Source organism: Lissotriton vulgaris, chromosome 12 (assembly GCF_964263255.1).
Source record: "Lissotriton vulgaris chromosome 12, aLisVul1.2, whole genome shotgun sequence".
NCBI classification, from domain to species: Eukaryota; Metazoa; Chordata; class Amphibia; order Caudata; family Salamandridae; genus Lissotriton; species Lissotriton vulgaris.
Window position 1 is genome coordinate 717,024,746 of NC_141700.1, and position 27,094 is coordinate 717,051,839.

Genomic DNA, 27,094 nt, shown 5'->3' on the forward strand with positions numbered 1-27,094 from the left:
AGGAGTATCCCACACCCACAGAATGTCACTCGGCACACATGTGGCACCAAAAGTACTGACCTTGGAATACTCCTGAACTTGTGGAGAATCAAAAGAAGGATTGCTTTGCTGTCTGAAGATCCTGAAGGAAGGCCGGCCTGCTTCTTTGAACCTAGGCTCCAGAAGTGACTCCAAGCATCAGTTGGCTGACTGCCTGTTTGAGCTTCAGGGACACAACAAGCCTCCAGAATCCTCTCTTCCTGCCAGTGTCATACCGACCACTACCAACTACACCTGCACTGGACCCTATTGCTGGCCTGTGGAGGAATGAGTCCTAACCCCCAAGTAGAGCTCCTTGACTCTAAACTGGTGTGAAAGTGTACTCCTCCTTCCCACACTGCAAAAGCTGTGACTTAAAATCTTTTTTTGTCAACTTTTACTTAGAGAACTGACAGCGATCGTGAACGCTATTGAAGCAGCAGCTGTCGAACACCTAGCTAGCCTCAGCTTGCTGGTTTACCCCCCTGAAGGAGATCTGACTTCCAGAAAAGTTTGTAAGTCCAAACGTAGATGGCCTTATCGGGACAGCACTGAGCAGCAATCCAACAGAGTCAAGGTCTTCCTAGGCACAGACTCCAGACCTTTCTCACTGTCGATGACCACACTGGGACCCTGCTTTTCAGCAACCTGCCGTCATTGAGTCCCACTTCAGATCTACCTTGTAGTTTGCCCTGCTGACAACTCCTCGACAACCATTTTTTTTCATAAACCAAGGTAAGCTTTCCAGTTGGGTAAAGGAGGTCCTGTGTCTGACCTACGCTTCATCACATTCAGCCTTGACGTTTAACTTTGACCCGGTCTAGTTTGACCAATACCTGCAGTTGGCACTTTGCCTTTTGGCACTATTTTTAATTCAAATTTAAAGATTCATAACTCTTGTTACGGTTATTGAATTATTTAGTTTCAGTGTGATTACATTTTTTTTTTATTGACTATTTTTTATTGACTCTATTTTTCTAAATTGGTTTTGATTTTTTTCTTCTGTCATGTTTTGACTTTATTACTCTTTGAGTATTGCATAAACATTTACAGATTGCCTGTAAGTTAAGGCTGACTGCTACCGGGGGATAAGCAAAGGTTTATTTAGTGACTTTTGTGGTTGACACTGGCAAACAATTGTGATTATTACTTGAGATGTGTTCTCACCCTCCAACTAATACTAAAATTTCTCACAGTAGACATCAATAAATAAATACAAATATTTACATTAAATGTTGAAAATGTAATAGATTTTACACGTGGTTCCAGGTGCTAGTGAACACATAGTCCTTTATCATGCTTCCAGTAAGCACATGTTGCACACTTGTAGTACTCATTAAGTAGAAGACTCATAGTAAACAGGGAATGGGTTATGATCAGAAAGCAGGGATGTAAGTATTAGATAACATCAACTGAAATTTATTGTGCAAAACTTATTTGTTGGGACCCTAAAGTGAGTGAGGATAAGCATAAGAATAAGGCTAATGTTCACATTATTGTATGATTGGTAAATGTAAGTGTTGGACCCGGCCCTTTTGGCAGGTTCACACCGAAACTTTTTGCTTTTGCCTAGCCTGTTTCTGTAACCTGGTGTTAGTGATTTTAGGTCTCTGCGCACTTTTTCACTGTGGTCCAGTGTAAAGTGCGTGCGCTCTTTGTGTGTGTGGTGAGAGTGATCTGCCCTCCCATAGGAATGCATGGGGAATATGTGTGACCATGGTAGTTCCTGATGTGTGGGGAGTGCAGGTTCGAGTTTGGTATGTGCGAACTCGTGAGATTGAATACTGAGCAATGATGTATGCGGCATGATTGTGTCTAGTGTGGAAGTGCCACTTCTAGAAGTTGGCATGTTAGTGTAATTTGTGTCTGGCGTGTGATTGGCTCGAGCTGGCTGGTGACTCTGGCTCCAGGAGTCAGGATGGGTCTGCCCCCGTGGAGAATGGAGAGATTAGCATGCTGATGTGAGGGAGGGGTACACCTGGGACCTGAATAGGGCTGGTCCTTCCCTCCACAATGCTGGCTCCACCCCCTGTGCTGCGTCTAATGTCCCTAGCCTGGCCAGTGAAAGGGAGTTCCCCATAACCAGTTGTAGCTGGTTCTCACATTGCCTGCACCTTGTAGACAAAGGACTTTGCTGTATAAACAGGGTGCTGTGACACCTTAAAGATGTTCTTGGTTTTGCTGACTTGAATCAACCAGGAGCGTGCTGCTGCTGGGGCCCAGGGGAAGGCTTGCCTCCCTGGGCCCTGCCCAGCCCAGGGATGCCCTGGATGATGGAGGATTTTCTGGGACCCCTTTTGCCTGACCTGAGGATGGCTGGGAGAGTTTCCTTGCCCCAGGAGCCTTGTTCTGAGTTGCTGGGTCCATTCTTGATGTAGGGTTCATCTCTGGGGACTTTTGGGTCTGTCCGTGCCCCCAGCGCGATGTGAGCACTTTATTTTTGGGCAGAGCACTGTTTTTTCCCTCGAAGGGAAGTGTTCCTGCCCTTTTGTGCCCCGAGTGCGCAGGAGCCCACCCTGCGTCTTCATGGTGATTTTATTGTTATTTTATTTTTACGGGTGCCCACCCCGTGTTTGTGTGCCTTAGCGAGTGCCCACCTCGCTTCTACATTTTAATTACCTACCGAGGGGCCCACCCCTCATTATGCCCGAGTTTGTCCAGCCGTGGACACCCGGAAGCCAGGTAAGTCGGCCTGTGACGGGGGCGGGGCCGCGGCAGGACAGGAAGCGTGGAAGGCAGGAAGTGGTGCGAGGAAGGAGGTCGGGAGCCTACCCCGCCTCCTCGGATTCCGGTCACGAGCCCCGGTCCCGAGATGGGGGACTGGGTGAAGGGGCCAGTGAGAGCGGTGCTGCGGGGCTCCCATGTGGAAGGGAGAACCCCGCAGGAGGAGTGCAGCCGCGAGGCTCTCCGGAGTGAGAGAGCCCCGCCCACTCCACCATCGAGGCTCCCCGGGCCGAGTTCCCCCGCCCGCGCCCCAAGTGAAGGCAGCATGTTGAGTGGGGCTCCCGTGATCGAGAGGGAGCCCGCTGAAGCACAAGGAAGAGTCCCCCTGCGCCGGAGCCCAGTAAGTGAGGGCTGAGCAGGGGGGATGGCAGTCGCATTCCCTGAGCGGCCCCGGATGGCAGAGGGCCGCTCTATCCCATGTGGAGAATGTTCTCAGAGCCTTCGTGTTTCCGGAGCCAGAGTGCTACAGCCAGTAGTGGGCAGCTACAACGTTTAGGTTTGCGCCGGTGGCGCACCCCTGACTGGTGCTGCATTGGCAGCACGCCCTGACACTCTGGACACAGGGCATTTGAGCTCCTTCTTGGATGGCTAGTAGGACGGGGGGCTGGTATGTGGATAGGGCACCAGGCCCTAATGTGATTTTTGCACAATGTGATTACTTACTATGTTTGTGAAGATAATTGCCTAAAGTGATTTATGTGCTAAAGGTGATAGGTGCTTTAAATGTGGTGCTAGGAAATGTAATGCATCTAGTATGTTTTACAACGACTGATTGATGGCATCTCTAAGTATTCTGAGGCAAACGGTATGCACATAAACGAAGCCAAAACCAAGGTGATGGTAATTACAAAAAACAAACAAACAACACACGCACACAAATGGATCCTGCAAGGAAAAAAATTGGAGCAAGTAGCTGACTATAAGTACCTGGGAGTAACGTTCAATGATAACGGCAAGTTCGAGACTCAAAAACTCGACATTAAAAGGAAAGCAAACACCCTCATTGGTGCATTTAGATCAATTCAGAGAACCATTGGAGACTTGTCCTATCGCCCTTTATTAAAAACAATTGCAGCAAAATTACTGCCAACTCTAACGTATGGCAGTGAGGTGTTCAACGGAAAAGACGCAGACATCATTAACACCTCAGTTGCTAAAACGTACAGAATTTTATTTTCCCCTCCTAAGAATGCTTCTCAAGCCCAAGTGCGATTGGAATTTGGGCTAAACAACCAATGTTGTGCAAGGAAAGGGAACACAATGAAAGTGTGGAATCGAATAAAAAACGATCATGACAATGAAATGTCTCGTCTACTGTGGCTTGAAATAAAAAATAACCGGTCGCTAATTGCCAGCTCTTACTTAAATCAAGCAATTGAAGAGTTTGGTATAACACCTATCTGGAACACCACTGTTGCGCAGGAAAGTTTCAAAAAAGCGGTAAATAAATTAACTAGTTATCTCTCCTTGATAATGGACAAAGACATTTTTGTTAAACGAAAGCACGCATGGCCAATTGTGAACGGCTTAAAAAAAATGAAGATTCAAACATACCTGGAAACTTCATGGTCAAAAAAAAACAAGCAAGTTTTTATGAATGCTAGGTTTGGCCATTTTCCGGGCTTATATCACTTGGCACCATGAAAAAGATCAGACGAAAACTGCTTATGTAGACTATGTAAGTCAGGTCAAGAAGCCATTTTACACTTATTGTGTCTTTGTCCTGACTTGAAAGTGGAAAGAAAAAGCACACTCAAGAAAATGTTTAACGAACATGGTGTTAGGACTTGTAGGCAGGCACTAATGGCAAGCTTAAACCCAGATGACTTGCCAATGAACTCAGCTTTCGTTAAATTTCAATTTATGGTCCAAAAAAAGTTGGAAGCTTGTACTTGATTAATTTATGTGAAGTGTGAATATGAACCTATTGAATTAACCAAAAATCCAATTTTAATCCATTGACTTTTATATCAGATTGATGAAAATTATTTGAACATATGGATAGTTTTTTAGTATGTTTTACGCACCCTGTGATAATACCTCTAGAGATGGTTTTACCTATGGAGGTTGGTGTTAGTGAGAGTTTACTTCACTGTGAGTTACGCCCCTAAAGGTGAGTTATCCTTAAGGGGTAGGGTCTAATGTGTTTAGACTAGTGAGGAGATTGCCTACTGTATTTTTACTGGTTAGGCCTAAATGTGATTTATGGGTAATGTGCAATGCCATTATGCCTGTGATACCTCTAACTGTGTTTTCATGTTTAGGAGGTTGTTTTGCCTAGTATAGATTATACTAGAGAGGTTATGTGTCCATGCATGATCTATGCCTATGGTTATTAGTATTGCGTAGTGTGTACCTACCTGTTACCAGTGGTTACTGGTTGTGGTCTAGAATTGTTGTTTTGTGCTACACTTATTTTATGTTCTAGAAGTACTATTTCTGCTAAGTGTTGATTCTGACAGTGGCCCATGTGGCCCTGTCCTGGTGTAAATAATCCCTTGTGAATATTGCCCGTGCCAGTTGGCACAATGTATATTGTGTCATTACTATCTGATGTGTTTTGACAATACAAAAGTTATTTTTACATAACCTTGTGTGGAGTTCCTTTTGTGGTGTGCCTAGGATGTTGTTGCTGTTGTGTGCGTGCGCAAATGCTTTACACATTGCCTCCGGGAAAAGTCTGTCTGCTCGTGCCAAGCTACCAAGGGGGTGAGCAGGGGTTATCTTGGCGTGTGACTCCCTTGCCCTGACTAGAATGGTGGTTTCTGCCTGGTTTTGGCGTAAGCCTTAGCCAACCAGAAATCCCAGTTCTAACAGTAAGTATAAATAAACGTAATTAATTGAGTATCTAAAAGCTACATGTTGTTATTTTTGTATCTTGTCTCGATGTGTGTGTATATGTGTGTTACAGTGTGTAAGGTTATTGGAGGGTAAAACCAGCAAGAACCCCCCTGCTCTAAGTGTGGAGTGCGTGTATCCATACAGGGGCAGCCAAAGAGTGCAGGACATTGACAAAGAAGGGCACTTTAAAGCGTTCATTTCAAAGTGGGAGTTTACTGACTTCCCATTTCTTATTGTATTGTAATTTATATAGCGCTTGCTACTCTCTCAAGGCACTGAAGCGAATACCAGACGAGTAGCCCGCTACTTATTTTTTTTTTTTGACACAGGTGAAAAATAAAAAATCCTAAATTGCCACTTGGATACATCTCTGCTTGTGTGGCGTGTTTATCTCGCTACGGCTGGCAGCATGGGTCATACTTACACACTGGCCATGCGTCCCACTAAGTGCACATCACACTGGCAGTGCATCCCACTGTGCACACGTCACTTGCTTGATCACCACAGATTGTGCAATATTTACATCTGAGCTTTTTTCGCATGAAGTAGTCACTATGTAAGAGAAAATGGGACACCGACTGATCCAGATGCACAAACCCAACGGGGCGTATAAGAGCCAAAAGATGAGAATCCTGGGCCAACATGGATTTTGGGAGCTGAGAATCATCCGTGTTTGTAGAATCTACAAAACCTTCAGAAAGGAGTCGGCGAAACGCCATTGTTCTCGGTTTCATGCTGTTTAAGGACACAGGTGTTTGTTTTGGACGAAGAGGATAGATCAAGCCGGAAATAGCGCAGGCATTCAATCGTTATGTAAAACCCTGCAATTATTTCATGCCTTGCAGAAGGACAATGTGCAGAGAGCTGAGGGGCAGCAGAGGCAGGAATCACACCTCTTAAAAGAGCTGTCAACAAGATGTGCTAAGAGCGCCAGGGAGGAGAGGAAACGGATGAAGTGCTAGGTTACACATTTCAACAACAAGCATTTGCATGGCCAATAGGTCTCGCCTTTTGGACCTTATCAGTGAGCATCACATGTGCCGCAGGGGATTGACGAGCAGGCACTAGGAAACCTGCATAGTTTATTTATTTCATTCATTTTCTTTCACACGTGCAATTGCCATTACACGTTTAAGGACAATTAAAATGTGTCGCTATTGAAGGTGGTTATGCATATGTTTGCCCCCAAAAAATAATTAAACATTGACACAGCACATAAACAAAGTAAACAAAAGCAGAGATTGGCACAACAGTCCGGTACTTTGTAGGTGGATATGCAAATGTGAAACAATAAAATGTCACTAAGGGCCCGATTTAGGTGGCAAATACCGGTCGGAAACGGCCGAATTTGGCCGTTTTCGACCGGTATTTGGCATCTTGAGATGTAGGGGGCCAGATTTTACAGATTCTGTAAATTTACCGAATCGGTAAATTTACAGAATCTGTAAAATACCGAATCAGTATTTTTACCGATTCGGTAATTCCCAGATGTAGGTGGGACTCTTCTGAGTCCCAAAGGCCCTACAAATTCGGTATTTTACCACCCAATCCAATTGGGTGTTAAAATACCGAATTCAGGTGTGCATGCACATGTGTGCATGCACACCTAGCCATGTGACAGACAGACATGCCCTTAGGGCATGTCTGTGTGCCACATGTCGCACATGCCTATTTTTGGGGTGCCAGAGGGTGTCAAAGTGACACCCCCTGCACCCTTGCAAATTTCGGTATTTACCGATTCTGTAATTACAAAATCGGTATTGCCTATTGATTCCTATGGGCTTTAAGGCCCATAGGAATCAATGGGCAATACCGATTCGGTAAAAACCGAATCTTAACGATTCGGTATTTACAGAATCTGTAATACCTACATCTCCCCCCTTTATATTTACCGACTCTTAAATACCGAATCGGTAAAATTCGGAATTTAAGAGTCGGTAAATATGAATTACCTACATATGGCCCTAAGTGAAGAGAACTAATGAATGGCAGTAGTTGGCTGACCCAATGTTCTATGCCATAGGATGTGTTGGGTGGAACTTCTTGGAAGGAAACAAAACACGACAAGCACACACAAGCAAGCAAGACTCATAGAAACTGTGCGTTGCTGGCAGACCCTTTGCTGTTCCCTCATTGATGTACCACACAAGAAATCATCTGCAAATATATTCTGAGGTTTAAAATGGGATTTATGCCTAAAAAAGCTGTAATGCAGTTATTCTTACATTCTGTATATTTTCACAGAGCTGCATACCCATATAATCTATAGGTCAGAGGGGGCTATGCGCGTACTGTTCACAAGGTTTGCATAAACAACACACAAGTAAATACAGACTAGGATACGAAATGCCAGCTATTCAGTGGAGTTATCAGTGAAATGTATTGCACATTAAATAACCACCCACAACGTACTAACTTTGGGGGTATTCACAGACACACAGGGGAACATTTTTCCACAATTAAAATGTGCCCACCAAATTTACACCCAAATACCGTAGTAGTAAGCAGCGTTTTAACTTTTCGAAAGTCCAGCAACCTGTACAGATTCAATAGGATTTAAGTGGGAAGACGATATCATTCGCAGTCAAAATAATCATTTGACAGGATAAACTACAGTAACGAATATGTAGCGAATTACACGTTTTCGCTAACCCTACTCATTGGTAAAGTACGCAAATGTGGAAATGAGAAAGTATATTGAATGTCTGCATACAAATCATGGGAATGCACTTAAATACTGACTATCCCTCTATTCAAGGCCCCTAGAATTAAGGGATTCTGCGAGCACTGCATTTTTCGAATAATTATTGATTTGCCACACAATCCATTATATGCTGGATAATTTGAAGAGTTTAACTAAAAAACTGATTCTAGCTCATACAGAACAAAGGTTTATAAAATATAATGACGTGTTTCTGAGCAGTGTAAGGCCTTTTGCAAAAGTACTGGATGTCTTAACCTTTCGCATTTACGACAACTCACCTCATCACTCACTTGTTTGGCTTTGATGGCTCCGTTTACCACATTACATTCACCATCCAACGCTTCCACTTTCCAAAATGGATTTCATGTGGATACCACTTTTCTCCCTCTCATTAATTCAAATGGTACAGATCAAGACACAGAATGTGGTGTGGTTCTATATGCCTACACAACATCTCTGACAGCCATCTCACAGTCAACGCTTGCCTTTATCACACTTTGGATACACTCAACCAAAACCCTATGGAATCTTTCGACTTTTCCATTAGCTTGTGGATGATAAAGCGGGTGCGGAAATGTTTTACTCGTACGTTTGTTAAGAATCCTTGCGTATTAGATGATGTAAATTGCACACCATTGTCCGTAAATAGTTCTTCAAGAACACCTTCTCACCTTCTCTACTGAACACATCTTGTAGAAATCAAAGAACAGATTTTGTGTTGGGTTCTGAAACTCCTCTCACCTCCACCCATCTAGATAGATGATCTATTACCACCACAAAGTATTTCATGCAATTGGATAGTACATGGAACGGACCTAAAAAATACACAGCAACTCTTTGCCACACTTTATTAGGACACAACACGGGTTTGCAAATTGGTGTGCCTGGACAGAATTGCACGCCCGATTGCCTATGGACTGACTGCTCAGTGCCATGCCCTGTCTACCTGAGAAATCACACAGTGAGACAACAAGACTCCATCATATACGTTTAAAACAGATGATCACTGTGGATTTAATGTCTTGATAAAAAATACCTTTTTGTCACAAGGTTTGCAGATTCAGTCCAAGTTTGTGTAGCCCGTTCCAGGTTTGCAGATGCCATATAAGTTTTAACATTTATTTGAAAAAATATTTTTTGCGAATCATGAAAATAAAAATAAAAGAAAGTTCACAGTGATACCATGCAAGTCAAATATCATGTGCAGAGAGCACTATGTGCATGGGAGCAGGTGCATTGTGATGCACCAATGCTGTCAATGTCGATCTTGACAGTGAGGTCATGGATGATGTCATGGAAAAAGAAGTGCATTGGGGAAATCTATATGGATAAATGGGCTATTTCTGTAGTTTTAAGTTTTAAGTCTGGCTTGACAGCACAACTGTCTGCCAGAGCTCATCTAATCACAAAAAGTTTTTTAAGCACTATACAAAGAGGGACTTAGGCTCCTTTGTTGAGCATCCTTCTATCATTTTGATTGAATAATTGTGTTGGTCCACCAAAGAAGCAGTTTCATTGTTCCTAGCTATGAGAGGCATTTTTAAAAGAAATCCTGAGTCAAATGTAATTGGTATGGCTTTTTGCATGATATTACACGTTGACAAATACAGTTGAAGAGGTTTAGCATTATGAGCTGCCTGAAAAATCGAGGAGAAAGGAGTTTTACATTCAGAATTTTCTGTGAAATGGAATTAAAATGGAATTTTAACAAATGAACTGTCTATGATGCAAAAGGAAGGGGTTAGAAGTGGTGAGCGCTATGACAAATACAATAAGTACAATAGATACATTGTGAAGCCTATGGAAAACCCCATAGGGGCTGGTTAGCTGATCTGGCCTGACCAGCTGTTTGTGATCTTACCTGACTATTTGATCAGTTGTGTTTAATCTGATTTCCATTCCTTGCTCGATACTCCCCTATCAAAAGTACCAAGAGATCTTCTCCGGATAAAGAAGGAAGGTGCATTCATTGTAGAATAGATGAGCATACAGTGAATGTTTCAGATACTAAGGATTAGGGATCAAGGGGCTGAGACTCTGTTCACAGGTGTATGTGGTGCATAGGCAGGGTTCAAGAGTAAGGAGACCCAAGAACAACACAGGTATGGAGCATAGCAGAAGTGGTGAAATGCACAACTAGTGGCAGGATACTAATTGGCTGATTCACAAAGATACCTTACACTTTTGGGTAAGGTTACTATTTTTTGGCTATTCGCAAAATATGTTATGTTATTTAAATTTATATCTAGGTGCAACAGCTACTCAAAAGGGTTTCCCGGCGCCCATCAGAAACAGCAAAAATTAGGGGAATGGAACTTACTGATTAAAAAGTCAAGTTTTAAGTGACTTGCGAAAAAGTGCAGGGTTAGTCTGTGTGCGAAGAGACATCGGAAGAGTGTTCCACAAAACAGGGCCCAGATAGGAGAAAGAACGGCCGCCCATATGGGATAGTCTAATCTTTGGCACCTGAAATTTAGCCTGAGTAGCAGATCTAAGGGTGCGTGAAGGCAAGTAGAGGAGGACTAGGTTTTGCACATACAAGGGTGCCGTGCCATGTTTAATTCGGAACATATAGTTCAGTGATTTAAACTTGATCTGATTTTCAACCCTCAACCAATTGAGGTCCCTCAAAGAAGCGGAAATAGAGGATGCTCTAGGAATTCTGCAGCGCAATCTGGCCGCGGAGTTGTGTACCATCTGTAGCTTTCGTAACACATCTATATTAGCTCCAAGATAGAGGATGTTACAGTAGTCCAGTCTAGATGTAATAAGAGCCTGGACTACGGTTCTCTGAGTGGGGCTAGGAAGCATCCACACAATTTTTCTCAGCCATTTCAGAATGGTGAAACATGTTGCAGCAACCTTCATGGCTTTTTGACGCATAGATAGTGAGTCGTCAATGATAAAGCCGAGGTTGTGAACATGATATGAAGGCTTCTGTACTGCTCCCATTTCTGTGGGCCAATGTTGCGGACCTCAGAGCCTTTTGTCTTTCCCCAGTGAAAAGACCTCAGTTTTTTCACCATTAAGCTTTAGAAAATTGGCGTGCATCCATGATGCAACTTTGCTAAGCCCAGCCCGGAGAGCAGATTGCTCTGAATCTTTTCCCGCAGAAAGCGAAAAAATTGTCTGTGTGTCGTCAGCATATGAAAATAACGACAGCTCAGCCTCTTCAACGATCGTTGCCAGGGGTCTAACATAAATGTTAAAGTACAGAGGACTAAGGATGGACCCCTGGGGGACTCCATACAGGGATGAATGGATCTTGGAATTTGCTGCAGAAGGAAAGCCCTGGAACGTACGACCAGTGAGAAAGGAAGTTAGCCAACTAAGTGCAGAACCACTAACCCCTATGGATTGTAAGGCGTTTATCAACAAAGCATGGGATACCGTGTCAAAGGCTGCACTTAAATCCAGTAAAACAAGTGCTACCGTATTGCCTGCATCCATATTCTGGCGTAATATTTCAGTTGAGCCAAGAAGAGCAGTCTCAGTGGAGTGACCGGTTCGAAATCCAGATTGTGAAGGATGCAGAAGCCTGTTACTTTCAATAAACTGGGACAGTTGGCCATTATTGTGCCTCTCCAGGATTTTTTGAAAAAACAGAAAGCAAGGAAATTGGCTGATAGTTCGAGGACACCGTAGGGTCAGAGTTGGCCTTTTTCAGTAATGGGATAACCATTGCATGCTTCCAATCCGGGGGAACAAGAGATTCCTTTAAGGATGTATTTAAAAGTTCCATGGTAGTTGAAAGTAATGGCAGTTCAAGTTGCTGCAGCACTGTAATCGGGAGGCGGTCACAAGGGGAGCCAGAATTAATAGAGCCCAGATGTTGTTTAAGGGAGGTCATATCAAGTGGCGACCATTTTTCTACTTTTGTAATAGTGTTTGTAGCAAGCTCATCTTTGAAACCACAGGTATGGAGCATAGAAGAAGTGGTGAAATGCACAACTAGTGGCAAAATACTAATTGGCTGATTCACAAAGATACCTTACACTTTTGGGTAAGGTTACTTTTTTTTGGCTATTCGCAAAATATGAGTGTAAAGTTGTTATGTGCCAGGGTTAGGCCCATGAAGCGAAGTGGTTAAGTACTTACAATGTCCTATTCTCACAATAACATTTCTGCAGTGACCTTTTGAATATATATGCATGCATGACAATGTTGGATTAGTTTCTCTGAAACTACTTTGTTAACACTTCTAGCTTCGCACAACATCATCAAAATGCCTCGAACATCATGTGCAAGAACCTTCTACGCGCTAAGTACAAATGTCGTTCTATCTTCATTCACGGTGTGACAGGGCTAGCTACATATCCATGACATTGCTAATCTGTATGCACATTGCAAGGCTGCTTTCTATTATAAATAAAAACCATCACAAAAGATTAGCAAAGGAGGCACTTCTGCTGATACTTAGAGTCCCTGCAGGCTGGGACTTCACCATGCAGCAGTCTGACAGCTCGTGAGGCGTGTCCAGTTCGTGACCAAGACGGGGTAACACATTCTCTCCCGCCAGGTAATGAGATTTGAATGGTCTCTTGAGGGGATTCTTGGATTCACACCTACACACACTCTAGGTACACACAGAATAGGGTGTGCATAGTAAGAGTATGCCTGATTACTGCCTTGTTTATATGCCTGCATATATACACTGTTTTAGCATCATAGTAGAACTGTATCTACTATTTACTCTTTTGGTGCTTGTAATCACTATCATCTGCTTCTGTCTACTGATTATCAAAGCACATGTATTCTGTACCAGAGTAACTTTGGTTCAATAAATATTTTGAAAACGTCTCACTGTGTATTCCGTACATTTCTCTGAGAGCAAGTAAGCATGAGTGACTGTGCAAAAGATTCTGATCTGTTTCCATGATTATTATAAATGTAGAATAAACAAAAATACTTAAGCAATATTAGCCTCATTTTGTAATAATTATTTAGTTAATTTACAAATAGTAAATTAAACTAAAACTATTTTTCAGAAGTTTAAATTAAATAATAAATGCACATAAAGAAAAAAACGTATTTTGTGATACACTAATAATGATTAAAAGGGATGTATAGAATTAATTATAACTAATGTATTATAGTAAAACAATTACATTAATTTGTACATCCTGAAATGGTTGTTCAAATAATTTTTAAGTTTAAATACAAAATGTGTGCTGTTTTTATATATTTATTTTAACATTATATTAAATGTATTTTTCTAAATATTTAAAATATTTTCATTTAATGTAGCATTATTTCCTATGACGTTTTAGTTAAAGTTCCTACCTCAATTATTTTCTGTTGGATGGTGTGGTAGTATCAGTGGTTTGGTTGTGTGTGGTGCTGGACTTAGTGTGTGGTGCTGGACTTAGTAAAAGTAACTGTAAGTGCAGTTTGGTACCAGCAATGGATTTCTTATTTTTTGGGGGCGACAACCCTCCATAAACTCTACCTGACCCTTCCTAATCCTCTCCCTTTCTGAAGTAAGTATTCCCCCTTTCCAGCCACTCCCTTGTATCCCACCCAAATTTCCTACTAAAACATTGGGCCTGATTCTCAAAGGTATCTTACACCTTGAGTAATTTACACTTTGGAGTAAGTTTACTACTTTTTGCTATTTACAAAATCCAAGTTTACGGTAATACTAAACAAAAAACAATAGTGGTAATTTATGTGTGTTTTTCCATTTTCTGTAATATCGATTTCTATTCCACTATTATTTAAGGAACCCTCGACTGGCGGACTTTGAACCACAAATACTCCAGTGATATTTTTGTCCTTTTGTTCAACGTCCTCTTTGTCTAAATTTTTGTCCCAGTATTTTTGCACCTATTTGTTCTTCAGAACTTTCTCTCCAAGACTTTTTGGGGCGATATCCTTTCCCACTAAATTATTTCAGTGATTTAGTGTCTACTCCGTTATGCACTCCAGATTCTCGTCAATTAATGTCCACCAGTCCTGATTGCCCCCGGAGGACCACTTTGCAGACACTTGTCGTCTTTACATTGTAATTCAATGCGAGCTGCAAAGTTAATATAGGAAAGAGTTACTCCATTTCATGGCATTTAAGGTACAGTGGAAGGGTGTGATTACTGCATCTGGCTATTGACACGGGCCTGAAACCAGGACCAGTATCAGCTCCTCTCCTTCTGACTGTTATGATGCACTTCATAGCCATAGCAATATCTGCCCAGTGGCCGGCTTGTCTTACCCATGTGCCATGGATTCAGCGGCTGGTTCCTTTTCTTTTGGGTGGTCGCTGAAGGTAGGTGGACGGTGTTAGTCGCTGTCTGTTTGGATGGTGCTGCATGTACTCACTCAGCATGGGTCATCTCCCTTCCTCCTTTCTTTCGCCCTCATTAGTTCCTCCTTGGTGTGCTCTCCCAGAACTGTGCTACGTGGGTTCAATAGCTCCATGATGGTAAGGGACAATGGGCCATATGTATGAAGCAAATTCGCATTTGCAAAGGCTGAAATTCGCAGAATGTCGGCCTTTGCGAATGCGAATTAGCAAAATGATATGTATGAAGTAAAATCTGGTCCAAAATAAGGAATCGCAAAATTTGTGATTCCTTAATTTGCAATTGCATTTAAGGAATCGCAAATTTTGCGATTCCTTAAATGTAATGTATGAAGCCAAAAAAAAATTCAAAAATGCCCTTAAGGAATCGCAAATTACCACCAACTTCTAGTTGGTGGTAAGTTGCGATTTCCTTGAAAAATGCACATTTCAGCATTTTTCAAAGTGCCATGTGACGCACATACATGCCCTTAGGGCATGTATGTGCGCCACATGTGCACCCATGCAAATTTCAGGGGTGCAACAGGGTGTCCTTTGGACACCCCTGCACCCTTGAAATTATTCTCAATTTGCGATTTTCAGATTGCGAATCGCAAAATTGAGAATATCTTCCAATTCATTCCTATGGGCCTCCCGGCCCATAGGAATGAATGGGAAAGTATTCCTTAATTGCGATTCGCAATTTGCAAATCGCAATTAAGGAATACTAAGAATTCACCAAAAAAAGCGAATTTGTACATACATACCAATTTGCGATTCTGAAATAGCGATTTCTTAAAGATCGCTATTTCAGAATCGCAAATCGGTACCTTCATACATATGGCCCAATGTCAAAGGGAAATTTCAAGCCACAGTGGTCCTAGGTGGTCAAATCTTATGCAGTACCCAAGGCATCCATATCATTTTATACCCTCTGTCACATTGTATTGCTTTCTTCTAGTTTCAGGTCACTTGGGACGGAGTCCACCAAACCTCCAATATATAAGGAAAGTAAAACTGCAATGGGGTACGTCGCAATGTTTTACGATCCTGCCTTCATCCTGACCAATTCCCCCTTGCAGTTCTACCTTGCATGTCTTTGTTTGTCTTGTTATTTCATTTTTTTCACCATTTTGTCATTTGTTGATTGTTTTATATTTTGTTTCTTATTATTATTTTGCTTGCTTTGTTTTGGGCAGGAGAGGGTTTTTAGCCTTTGCTTTGTTTCTTTGCCTCGTAGATTCCTGTCTTTTCTCAAGACCTCTGGTTAACTATCTTTTCCTCTGTATTTTTGCTGGCACCTTCTTTCTGTGCAATCATCCCTTTTTTGGGAGTTGGCTTAGAGGCTTCGGGAGAAAGTTGCCCTTCTTATCTATTTAACTGTCACATATAAAAGCCAATGGAGGACTTTCAGAGGACCACCTGCATACAACAGCTGCTCAACACACTGCACAGAAGCACCTGAACAGAGTGCCCCAAGCCCCGGGCCAAAAGTGGTCACTGTGCACAGCCTTGCCATGCATATAAATACAAAGTTAATTGTATTTGTTAATTGTTTTTCAGAATTTGCAAAAATGAATTCACACAAAATGTATGATGGCTCTAACCACAAATTTGCAGGACAGCCAATTCTGCAAACATACAAATGGGGGTATTTTAATTTTTGGAGCAGTATCTGATGCTTTGGTACAACCCCCTCCTCCAGTCATCCGAACATCCTTTGATCCCTTGGTGACTGAAGAGAAAACTATTCCCTCTTCCAATGGGTTTGTTTATTGTGAACAGTGTGATGGGAACACTTATACAAAGTTTGTAATATGTAGTCCAAGACAAGTTTTAACAAGAAGTATAGTACCATATTAGTTGACTGACCGATAATACCATGTTATAATCTACATCATAGTTTGATCGGAAAAACAGCCAACACATGCCTCATCCATGGGACTTTGTCAAGGCTATTACGTTCAGTAGGTTCATTTAGTACAGCTTTGATAACAGCAACACGGATGTCCTCAAATGTTCTTAAGTCATTTGCGTTACAGTATGCTAGACTCTTGCCCTTTGTACATGCTGGGAGCTGTAAACTCTTCTCGGTATCATCTATTTGTAAGTGTATATAAAGTTCAGCAATTAACCAGTATATGATAAAGATTGATACAAGATAGGTAGTAACTTGAATTGGCCAACACTCTAGGAAACACCAATACGACCGACTTAGCATCAACACTGGTCTTGTTGTTATTGAATCTATACCAAACAAATCTACCAAACTTAATAATCTTAGGTACATATAAGACCTCTTTCCTGGGCTTTTCATGCCCCTCAACAGTCGTCACCTTCAACAGTTCTATAAGCAATTGGATTGGCTGAATCTCTATGTTGTGTGACATGTATGCAACATCCTACCTTCCCTACTTCTTACATGCACACCATCATCATCTCACCTTTGGTCTTCTTCACCAGTATCAAGATGAGCGCCAGCAGCAGAATCAGACTGGAAGCAGCGGCCACGGTGTAGGGAAGATGTAAAGAGGGTGTTCGCCCTGTAGTAAGCAACAGACAACGAGTTAGAGGGATACGTAATAATACAGATTTTGATCACTTCTCTTCCACTGCTACATTACGAATTGCTTAGAGGCACATACTTAGTAAATCTTAGGTCTTGACCCTGAGTATTGGGGGTTTTGGTTCAATCCCACCAGATTACACCCATAGAGATGATTATTTAATGACTTGCATTTTTTTTGCACCTAATAAGTGTTTCATATGTTCTACATAGCTTCTCCATACATAAGAAGCAAGTTAAATTGTCCAAATCAAACTGAAGAACACTGGGCAGAGCATTCCATAAAGATTAATCCAAACCGACATCTCTGAAATGTGATGAATAGTCACATTGTTTAATTGATCAATAAAGGGTTACATGACGAAATAATATCCTAACACCAGCAAGCATAAAAACTTTAAATAGTAAAAAAAAAAGGCATTTAAATGGGTTTACAAAACGAAAAAGGGAAAAAAATATGTTTTATGAGAAATAAAAAGAGGACAGGCAGCTGACAGTCTTATTTCTATTTCTATGATAAACCAAGAATGAAGGAGGAAGAGATGGAGCAGAGAGGGTTATGAGGGATATCAGTTAAGGGGAATCGGGCTAAAGGGACAGGAAGTTGCTGCTGATTTGCTATGATTTCAAACAGAGCAAAAGGCTTGGAAGGAAATTAGACTGGAAGAGGAGTAGTGTGGAAAGAAAAGATGAGAGACAAGATTGGTTAGGGTGGTTCATTGCAGGTCTTAATTTGTCCTATTGGTTGCCAGCGAGCACTACTGACGCACCTAACAGGAGATTGTCCCATTGACACTGTCGAGCAGCTCCCCCGCGAAGGTGTGTGCCTGCTCTCTCAGTGCAGAGAGAAACAGGAAGCTGCCATAGAATCCAGCATACTGCAGTATAAAGTAATGTTGAGTAGCTTGTTTGTTGGTACTGCTGGTTAAGACAATTACATATTTCCCATCCCTCTATGAACAAAGAAAACTCAAGCAATAAGTTATATTTTTGGATATTCTAATGTCATTCGGCAATTTCTAACAGTTAATCAATTCCAAGACAAACAGTAGCTGCTGATTCTGGAACGTCAATGGTCTGCGAGTTAGGGCGAGGAGAAATAAAATCTTACAGTATTTACGAGACTCACCCGCGCAGATCATGGCGATTCAGGAAACACATTTAAACAAACAAGAGATTACAGACATATTCAAAAAACTTAAATGGGTTGATAAATTTGTAAGCACGGACCATAACGCTAGTATTCGCGGAACTGCCATTATTTTCAAAAAAGCAGCAAGCGCCCAGATCACGGACTGGAAAACAGATGCGAGCGGCAGATGGCTGATAGTTAATGCCCAACTACACTCGAGGGGTTTTACCATTACCAGTTATTATGGACCTAACCAGGACGATCCCTCTTATTTAAATATTCTGCAGAACCACCTCATTTCTTGTCCTGACCCCATAATATGGATGGGCGATTTCAATCTTGTCTTAGATCCAAAACTAGACAAATCTCCCACTTCCAGAGCCGTAGCTCACAGTAACATGAGGGATACGCTCCTTAGATGTATGTCGAATCTTGGCTTAAACGATCTTTGGAGACAAAGAGCTGGTAAAGCCATGGGAGTCTCTTTTCATAACTACAAGTACAGACACAAATCTCGAATTGACTATGTCCTATTCAACCTTTCCCTCAAAAATCAGGTTAAAATATAACATACTTGCCTTTGCATCTTTCAGACCACTCTGCTATCCTTTTCTCGTTAAAACTTAGCAGAAATCCACTCATCCATCTTGGTCCTTTGACCGAACAATACTATTGGAGGAAGAGGAGAAAGATCACTTGATACATGAAACTGTCTCCTTCTTAGAGCGGAATATAGGCTCTGCCTCATTGGTCACGGTATGGGAGGCCTGGAAAGCTTTTATAAGGGGCTGCATTACCAGTAGGGCCTCTTACAGGAAAAAGAAATATGGGGAGGCGATCCTACATATAGAGCAAGAACTGACTCGTTTGGAGTCATCAGATCAAGTCCCCTCAGATAACCAAGAGGAGAAAACAGAACTAAAAGCCAAGTTAGACACACTATTGCAAGAAAGGCTAAAGAAAAGATGGCAGGCCAGCAAACTCGTGCACTTTGAATATGGCGAATCTGCTGGAAAATTGCTGGCCTGGAAAATAAAAGCCGACCAGACCAGAAATTTCATCAAAGAAGTGAGGGTGGCTGGGGAAACCACCAGCAGGACAACAGACACAGACATCGGGGAAGCCTTTAGTGAGTTCTTCCGGAATATCTATACAGAAGAACTCAAGACTAATGTAGACGAAAGGGATGAATGGCTGGATAATATAACTCTTCCAAAATTGAACAGTTCCCAAAGTGAAAACTTAGATAAAGAAATAACGGAAATAGAAGTTGATAACACTATCAAACAACTAACACAGGGCAAGGCAGCGGGACCGGATGGTCTCCCAGAAGAATTATTTAGGGCACTTAATTCCACTCTTACTCCAGTCCTTACGAGCCTCTTTAACAATATACTAATCAGAGGCGAGACACCACCAAGTTCCTGGGGGGAAGCAAACATAGCTTTAATATTAAAAACAGGCAAAGACCCAGCCGAGTGTGGATCATATCGCCCAATCTCGCTTCTCAACAATGACTATAAAATCTTTGCGTCAATTCTGGCAGCGCGATTGGGAAGCGAGATTGGATCAATTATCCACCCTGACCAAAAGGGGTTCATCAGAGGCCGGCAACTGGCCGATTTAACTTATGATTTGGTGGGTGCCGCGGACATTGCCTCAACTTTTGGCTTACCCCTGGCAATCATGACACTCGACGCCACAAAAGCGTTTGACAGGGTAAATTGGGAATATTTAAACATAATAATGGAAAAATTCCATCTTGGTCCCAAATTCTGCAGAGCTATCGGCCTATTATACAACAACCCTAGAGCATCCCTACTAATAAATGGTACGCGAACAACTCCTTTTAAAATTAGCCGAGGAACAAGGCAGGGCTGTCCCCTATCCCCCCTCCTTTTTAATTTATACGTAGAACCGTTTGCACAGTCTATCAGGGAGGACATTAATATTCCACATTTCACTTTTTCTGGCTGGGATAAGAAGGTCGGCCTATATGCCGACGATATACTCATTTATACAACTGATCCCGCTTTGGCATTTCCTACAGTTATAAAGAAGGCAGAGGAATTTGGAAGATTCTCAGGATATGAAATAAATGCCGGGAAAACGGAAATTATGGTTTGGAACATCTCTAATCTCCAACTCCCGGTAAAATACTCAATGAGGTACCTAGGAGTTACAACAACTAAAGACTTGGATCATCTGGCTCAAAACAACTTAGCTCGGATCTCCCGCGAATCCCAATCCTTGATGAAAGCTTGGTCCTTTCTCCCGCTTACCATCTACGGGAGAACCAGCCTGATAAAAATGAGCATTCTCCCGAAATATACATTTATTTTTAATACCATTCCGTTAACTTTTGACACCAAACAACTTGCAAAATGCCAACAAAACATCAACTCATTTATCTGGGGATATAAATCCAGCAGACTGGCTTGGAAGAAACTGAGAAGGAGAAGAGAAAAAGGGGGGCTCGCATTGCCAGACCTAGAATGCTACGCCTGGGCATTTCACTTGACCCATTCCAGGATGCTACTTAAGATCCCCTGGGAAAATGCAAATGGTCTTATGTATAAGGCAATGATACTGGGTTCGGACCTTCCATTGAACAGCTTCCTGTTTAAGTTCGGCCACCAGAAGTTTTTCAAAAAAGTCAGACTAAAGTCATTATTGGGTACTATAAAAGAATGGTCCCAAATTAAATCCAAGGCCGGGATAGGATATCTATCCAAACATGCACCGATTTGGGATTTACCCGGGCTAGCACCACAAGATTCCAATACAGTTAAAAAGGTCCTTTTGGATGCAGGTATAACATAGTGGGGGGAACTGCTGGTAGAAGGATCCTTTATGGAATGGGCTCCATTCAAGCTCAGGGTAACATCATCACTCTCCTGGATAGTATATTTACAACTGGCCAGCTGGCTTCGAACTCAAACAAAGAAAAAAGCAATGATGGGTGACTATAGTCCCTTAGAAAACACCCTAGTGGAGAGACCCGCGGGAAGAAAGGAAGTCGCACTCTTCTATTGGCACATCATAGAGGATGGAGAGGGCGACCCCAATCTCCCGGCAAAACTCTGGGGTGCAGAGGGAGAACCACATATGAAGGACATATGGGAGGAATCTTTTACCCTCCTCTACAAAATCATCAAGCCAGCATGGCTGAGGCGTAATCATTTCTTCACGCTTCATCGGGCATATTACTCCCCTAAACGGCTCTCGAAATTCCAACCCGGGAAATGCTGCAGCAAATGCTCCTATCCAGCAGCCTCAGATCTTCATATGTTTTGGGAGTGCCCGAATATTGCCACCTTTTGGCAAGAAATCAGGACAACACTCGAATCTATCCTCAGAACACCTATCTCGTGGTCATGGTCTTTAATCATCTTCGGCCTAAACAATAGCATCAAGGGTTTAGAAAGAGAGTTCTTATTCTATGCTATCTTATTAGCAAGAAGAGAAATCTGTAAAAACTGGGTCAATATAAACCCCCCGACACATGCAGAGTGGCTGTCTTCACTATATGCAACATCGAAGGTCGATCTAACTAGAACATGTAGTCCCCGATCTTTGAGATTCTGGGACCTTTTGATTAAATGGAGAAGGAAAAGTTAGTCAACCCGGGGTTTTTTTTCCCCCGGGTCCGATGATTAGGCCTAAAAATCTCCTTGTCCAAAGGGAGGCACCCCAAGCCACACAGCTATTGGACCACACGCCAAATTGGCCCGAAGGGAGACTGTCCATCCAAGCTTTGCCGGAGACATCTGGTCTGACTCTCTGGGTACTGGGAGCTTATTAATAGGCCCCTCGGTGCTACAGGGGTGGTCGAATCTTGTGTCTTGTGGCTAGGAGCACATTTGGATCGACTATATGGCTAATGAGGACAAAAAAAAAAAACAAAAAAAAAAACAGTAGCTGCTGATTGTAGCAGAGTTTCTGGATCTGAAGTTCTGTCCCACAGTATTAGGGCGAGTGGATCAAATATCGGTTTACCCTGAAAATGGTTCCATGTAGGTTGGCTCAAACTCAATGATACCTCCGCAAAACACCACCGTCTATAAACAACTCAAGACTTCTTTTTTCTTTTTGGGAAAGGGAGTGTGTTGCTTGTTATGATGTATAAGACGTCACTTACAGCAAAGGGTCTGGATGTGATCTTCTTCCCCCAAGTTTTAAAGTGAGTTGAAAAAAAATAGTTTTATCTTTAAAATGTTTCTTTGTATGTAGTTGTTTCGTTCTTGCGCAAATTGCAATTCCCCTACAAAACAAAAAGTCAGCAAAAATTGTGCATGCGTCCATAAGATTGTGGGTATGCAACTGTCCTGCTTAGAGCTCATTTTCAGCCTCACCTTGGTTTTCTACATGTAGGTAGTCAGCATGCCACTAAAGGAAGTGGGCTGTGCCTGTGGTGGAAGTGGTTGGCAGTCTGAGAACATTCTGGGTAGAGCACTGTCCTATTAAAAAATGAAGAGGAAGAAGAGAAGGGAAGCCCTAGTTGATTAGAGTTACAGCATACAAATGATGGACAGAATGCTGACAATACAAACATTCTCCCCCAGTCGAAAGATCTGGGTTAAATCCATTGTTCTTTTGCTCACCATGCCACCCAAGTTTAGACCCAGTCAAATGCAAATCAGTCTTGACCCTGTGCCTCATGGAAACATTCCAGACCGAACTGCCAAGCCAGGTCCTTCCTGGACCGGAAATAAGCATCCTGGGACCGGTTCCAGGGTATTTCACCCTTCTTCAGCCAGGCTAGCTTGAATCCAGTGGCACAGATGTGTGTCCCGTGCTCTCCATGCCACTGGAGTCAAGCTATCCTGGCTGATGAGGGTTAAAAGCCCGAAACCGGTCCTAGGATGCTTGTGTCCATCCAGGGGGGACCTGGCATGGCAGTTCAGGCTAGAGTGTTCCCATTGGGCGCAGGGTCAAGACTGATTTGCATATGGCTTGGTCCAAACTGGAATGGTATGGTGAGCAAAAAAACTATGGATTTAGGCTCTGATCTCTGTACTGGGTTGAATGCATGACATTGCTCTGCATTCTGTCCATAAATTGTTCTTTTTTGCATTTGTCACCCTGAGTGGGACGGATATGCTCAGACATGAGTCCCGTGCTCTCCATGCCACTGGAGTCAAGCTATCCTGGCTGATGAGGGCTGAAAGCCCGAAACCGGTCCTTGGGATGCTTGTTTCCAGTCCAGGGAGGACCTGGCATGGCAGTTCGCGCTGGACTTTTACCATTGGGCGCAGGGTCAAGACTGATTTGCATATGGCTGAGTCCAAACTGGAATGGCATAGTGAGCAAAAAAACAATGGATTTAGGTACAGATTTCTGTATGGGGGGTATAACATTGTTCTGCATTCTGTTCATCAATTGTTCTTTTTACATTTTTCACCCCGAGTGGGACAGGTATGCTCAGACGTGAGTCCCGTGCTCTCCATGCCACTGGATTCAAGCTATCCTGGCTCATGAGGGCTGAAAGCCCGAAACCGGTACTAGGATACTTGTTTCCAGTCCAGGGAGGACCTGGCCTGGCAGTTCGAGCTGGACTGTTCCCATTGGGCGCAGGGTCAAGACTGATTTGCATATGGCTGGGTCCAAACTGGAATGGCATGCTGAGCAAACAAACAATGGATTTAGGCCCAGATCTCTGTATTGGGGGTATGACATGGTTCTGCATTCTGTCCATAAATTGTTCTTTTTGCACTAGTTGATTAGGGGCACATCCATGCACAGAAACAGGGGGCACCAGATACAGCATATTTCTGGTGAGCTCAGTGTTCACAGAGTAACATCAACCGAAGAGATTTGACATCCAAATTTCACAAAGGAAGGCATTTGTCAGCTTGAGTTTGTCATGTTGTCCAATGTCATCTGCTAGGTCCATTTTCAGGATCCTGGAGCAGTTAGTGGTTACTTGGCAATATCCTTTGTAGAAAGTGCTCCTCCTCTTCAACAATGCTAGGATTGGAACCTGGAACTCAGCAGTGCTTTTTTCTAACACCGCCCTGCTCCAAAAACAGCAATTCTGCATTGGATGACAGTCATGACACAATGGCTAAGGGCCTGCTTGGTGTGAACCTTGACTGCCATCATTTATCGATGGTTGCTGGTGGTGCACATGTGCTATTACTAAGTTAGTCTGTAAATGTTATAAGGGGTGATATTTCAAGTCTAGTAGAACTTATACATGAATAGTGAACATGAATCCATGCACTTCTGTTCAAAGAAAGAACTTGCAAGAATGAGGGCAGAGTTTGGTGTTGAAGCCACGGCTAAATACTTTGTTGGGGGTCCTTGGACCGCACTCACTGGAATGCAGGTTCTTCTATACGTAGCTATGTGACCCTCCCCAATATATTTCACTACTAGCAGGGGTGGCTCTAGGCTCATGGCGGCACTGGGCAGGGAGCGTAGGTATAGGGCCCCGGAAGAGGGGGTCCGGGCGGGGCGGAGCGCGGAGGTCAGTGAAGAGGGGGGGGGGGGGTGTTTGGAAGTGAAACAGAGCTGCAGGCCGCCAAATCCCTGTCAGGGGCCGCCACACAAATATGTATCTATCCTCAGAGGATTATTATATTAAGGATATATATTGGCGTGGAGGCCCCTTGAGTTTGGTGGCCCTGTGCAGGTGCACAGCTTGCACATGCCTAAGGCCGCCCCTGCTACTAGGAGAAGAGGAATTTTGGGAAGGATGTAAGAAGGGTGGCATAGTCGGGCATGGGAGGAAAGTGTACCTGTAGTAGAGTGAAAAGAAAGCTGAACAGAGTGAAATGCGGGTCTATTGTAATGGAATTAGGTAGGAGGATAGAACTTTCGCAAGGGATGGGAGCAAAGCAGAATAAGGGGTGATCCTGGGAGAACAGTAAACTGCGCGAGAACTAAAGAATAGGAGGCTAAAGAAGAAGAGGAACAGAATACGAACTAAAATGCGAAAACAAGATGAATACCGGTAGAGCATTTATGGTTGAGGGGTCAATGACATAGGATCAGGTTTGAGGGGAGCAAAAGAGCAAGAGACAAAGGACAGTAGAAGGATGGAATGGAATGAGAGAAGAATGGAGCCATAAGGAATTGGGGGTTATTAAAGTAGGGCTGGAGGTGGTAATATGAAGGGATGTGAGGAAAGAGCATTAGGCAGGAATGGGAGGAAAGCTGATAATAAATTAATTGGAGCAGAAAATGAGATAAAAGGAGGGGCTGAAAGCACAGTAATAAGAGAGAGAAGAGTGGAATAGGAATCACAGGAGGAATGATCGGGAAGAGAGTGGAAAAGGAGGGGGTAGGATGAAAGTGGATTTGAACAGGATGAGAGGAGAACGTTACGAAAAAGGATGGAAGGAGTGAAGAATTGCAGAAAGGAGGCGCAGAGCAGAGCTAAATGGGTTGGACGTGCATTGGAAGCGAGTGAGGTGGAAACTGTAATGCTGCAGATTCACTGAAATGAATTGATATTTATTTAACATAAATGATGTCTTATTTCAGGCTGAACATCCCAGAGAAAGTGTTGCAGATATGCCATTCAACGGCAAGCCTCCGAAGGCTTGGCTAACCCTTTAAGGCTGAAGGAAACACCTTGCGTCTCAACTCTTTGGGAAGGAACCTTCCTAGATATGTTCCAAAAACTACTCCTTGGGAGACCTGTTAAAAGCCTAAAAGGAAGGCTTTTATGATTTCACAACAACAGGAACAATCACAATAACTGAAGAAGGACTGAAACCTCTTCCATTGTCTTTTGATTACTTGGGCCAGGGTCATAGACTTACTATCCATTTTTAGGATCCTCAAAGGTACCCTCAAATCTCTTCTCTTCCAAAGACACTTTCAGAACTAATACCTTAATTCTCAGACCCCTCTAGGAAGTCCGTTCATCATTGTAAATTTGTAATATTTTCTTGTACATTCCTCTCCCTTGCTTGCTGTGTTTGATATTTTGTTATTGCCATCTATGGTTGTACCATTACTCCCCTGTTTCTTTTTGTAACATTCTAGTTTGTAACATTTCTCTCATGTAACGCAACTGGTCCTATTGTACAGCGCTCTGACACCTTCGGGGAAAGTCCCCGCGATGTATAAAAATGCATTAAACAAAATAAAAAATAAATAAAATATCAGAAAGTTCTTTGGGACACAGTGGGAAGCAATATCACAAACGGGCGTAAAGTATAAACGTAAACAATGTAATATTTAGCTCAGGTTAGTAAAAGGGAGGTGCCTTTATGATCTTAACAGCTACAAAAACATGCAATTTAGAAAGGAAAATGGAGAAACATTGATCTATTCGCGAGATACGATTCCCTTATCAAGGCTACAAACCGCTTAAAGATAATACAATAATGCACAAAATCTTCAATAACAGGGCCCATGGTGGTTTGCCTGCTACCTCAGGACACATATCAACTAGAACAGATAAACTCATCAAGATCTGAACACCTCCTGAAGAGCTGCAACATACTGCAAGAATCCACCTCTCACAGTCATAATAAACTTCAGGATTTAGACACTGAACCGCGCCTTTGTAAAGCCCTTACAACCTGGCTCTTCTAGCCCTGACTTCTCAGGAGACTGCTGGTCTCTGTCTTGCTCTGCATCCTCTCCTTACTAGTGCTGGGATGACTTTGGGTCGCCATGCGCCCTACAAATCCCATAGCATAGTATAGCGTCCCTGTGTTGCGCAAATTCAGAAAACTACTTTCTTTCTTTTTCTTTATGCTCTTCCTGAGAGTTCATCTGTTTCCTTACTTTGCACCTCTTATGCTGCGTCTCCCCTTCAAATACCAGGCCGCTGCGTTCCCCATTGCCCCTCCTCCCCACACCCTAAGTTCA

General features: G+C 42.8%; 1 protein-coding gene across 1 annotated transcript in view; it reads right to left on the reverse strand.

Annotated features, from left to right (window-relative positions):
• Positions 1-27,094, reverse strand: part of LOC147678105 (uncharacterized) — a 105,049-nt gene that overhangs the window by 15,702 nt on the left and 62,253 nt on the right. The window contains exon 3 of the mRNA XM_086946571.1: positions 17,009-17,107. Within this exon, the coding sequence (XP_086802697.1) occupies positions 17,009-17,107 (99 nt within the window). The remainder of the gene's footprint in view (positions 1-17,008; positions 17,108-27,094) is intronic.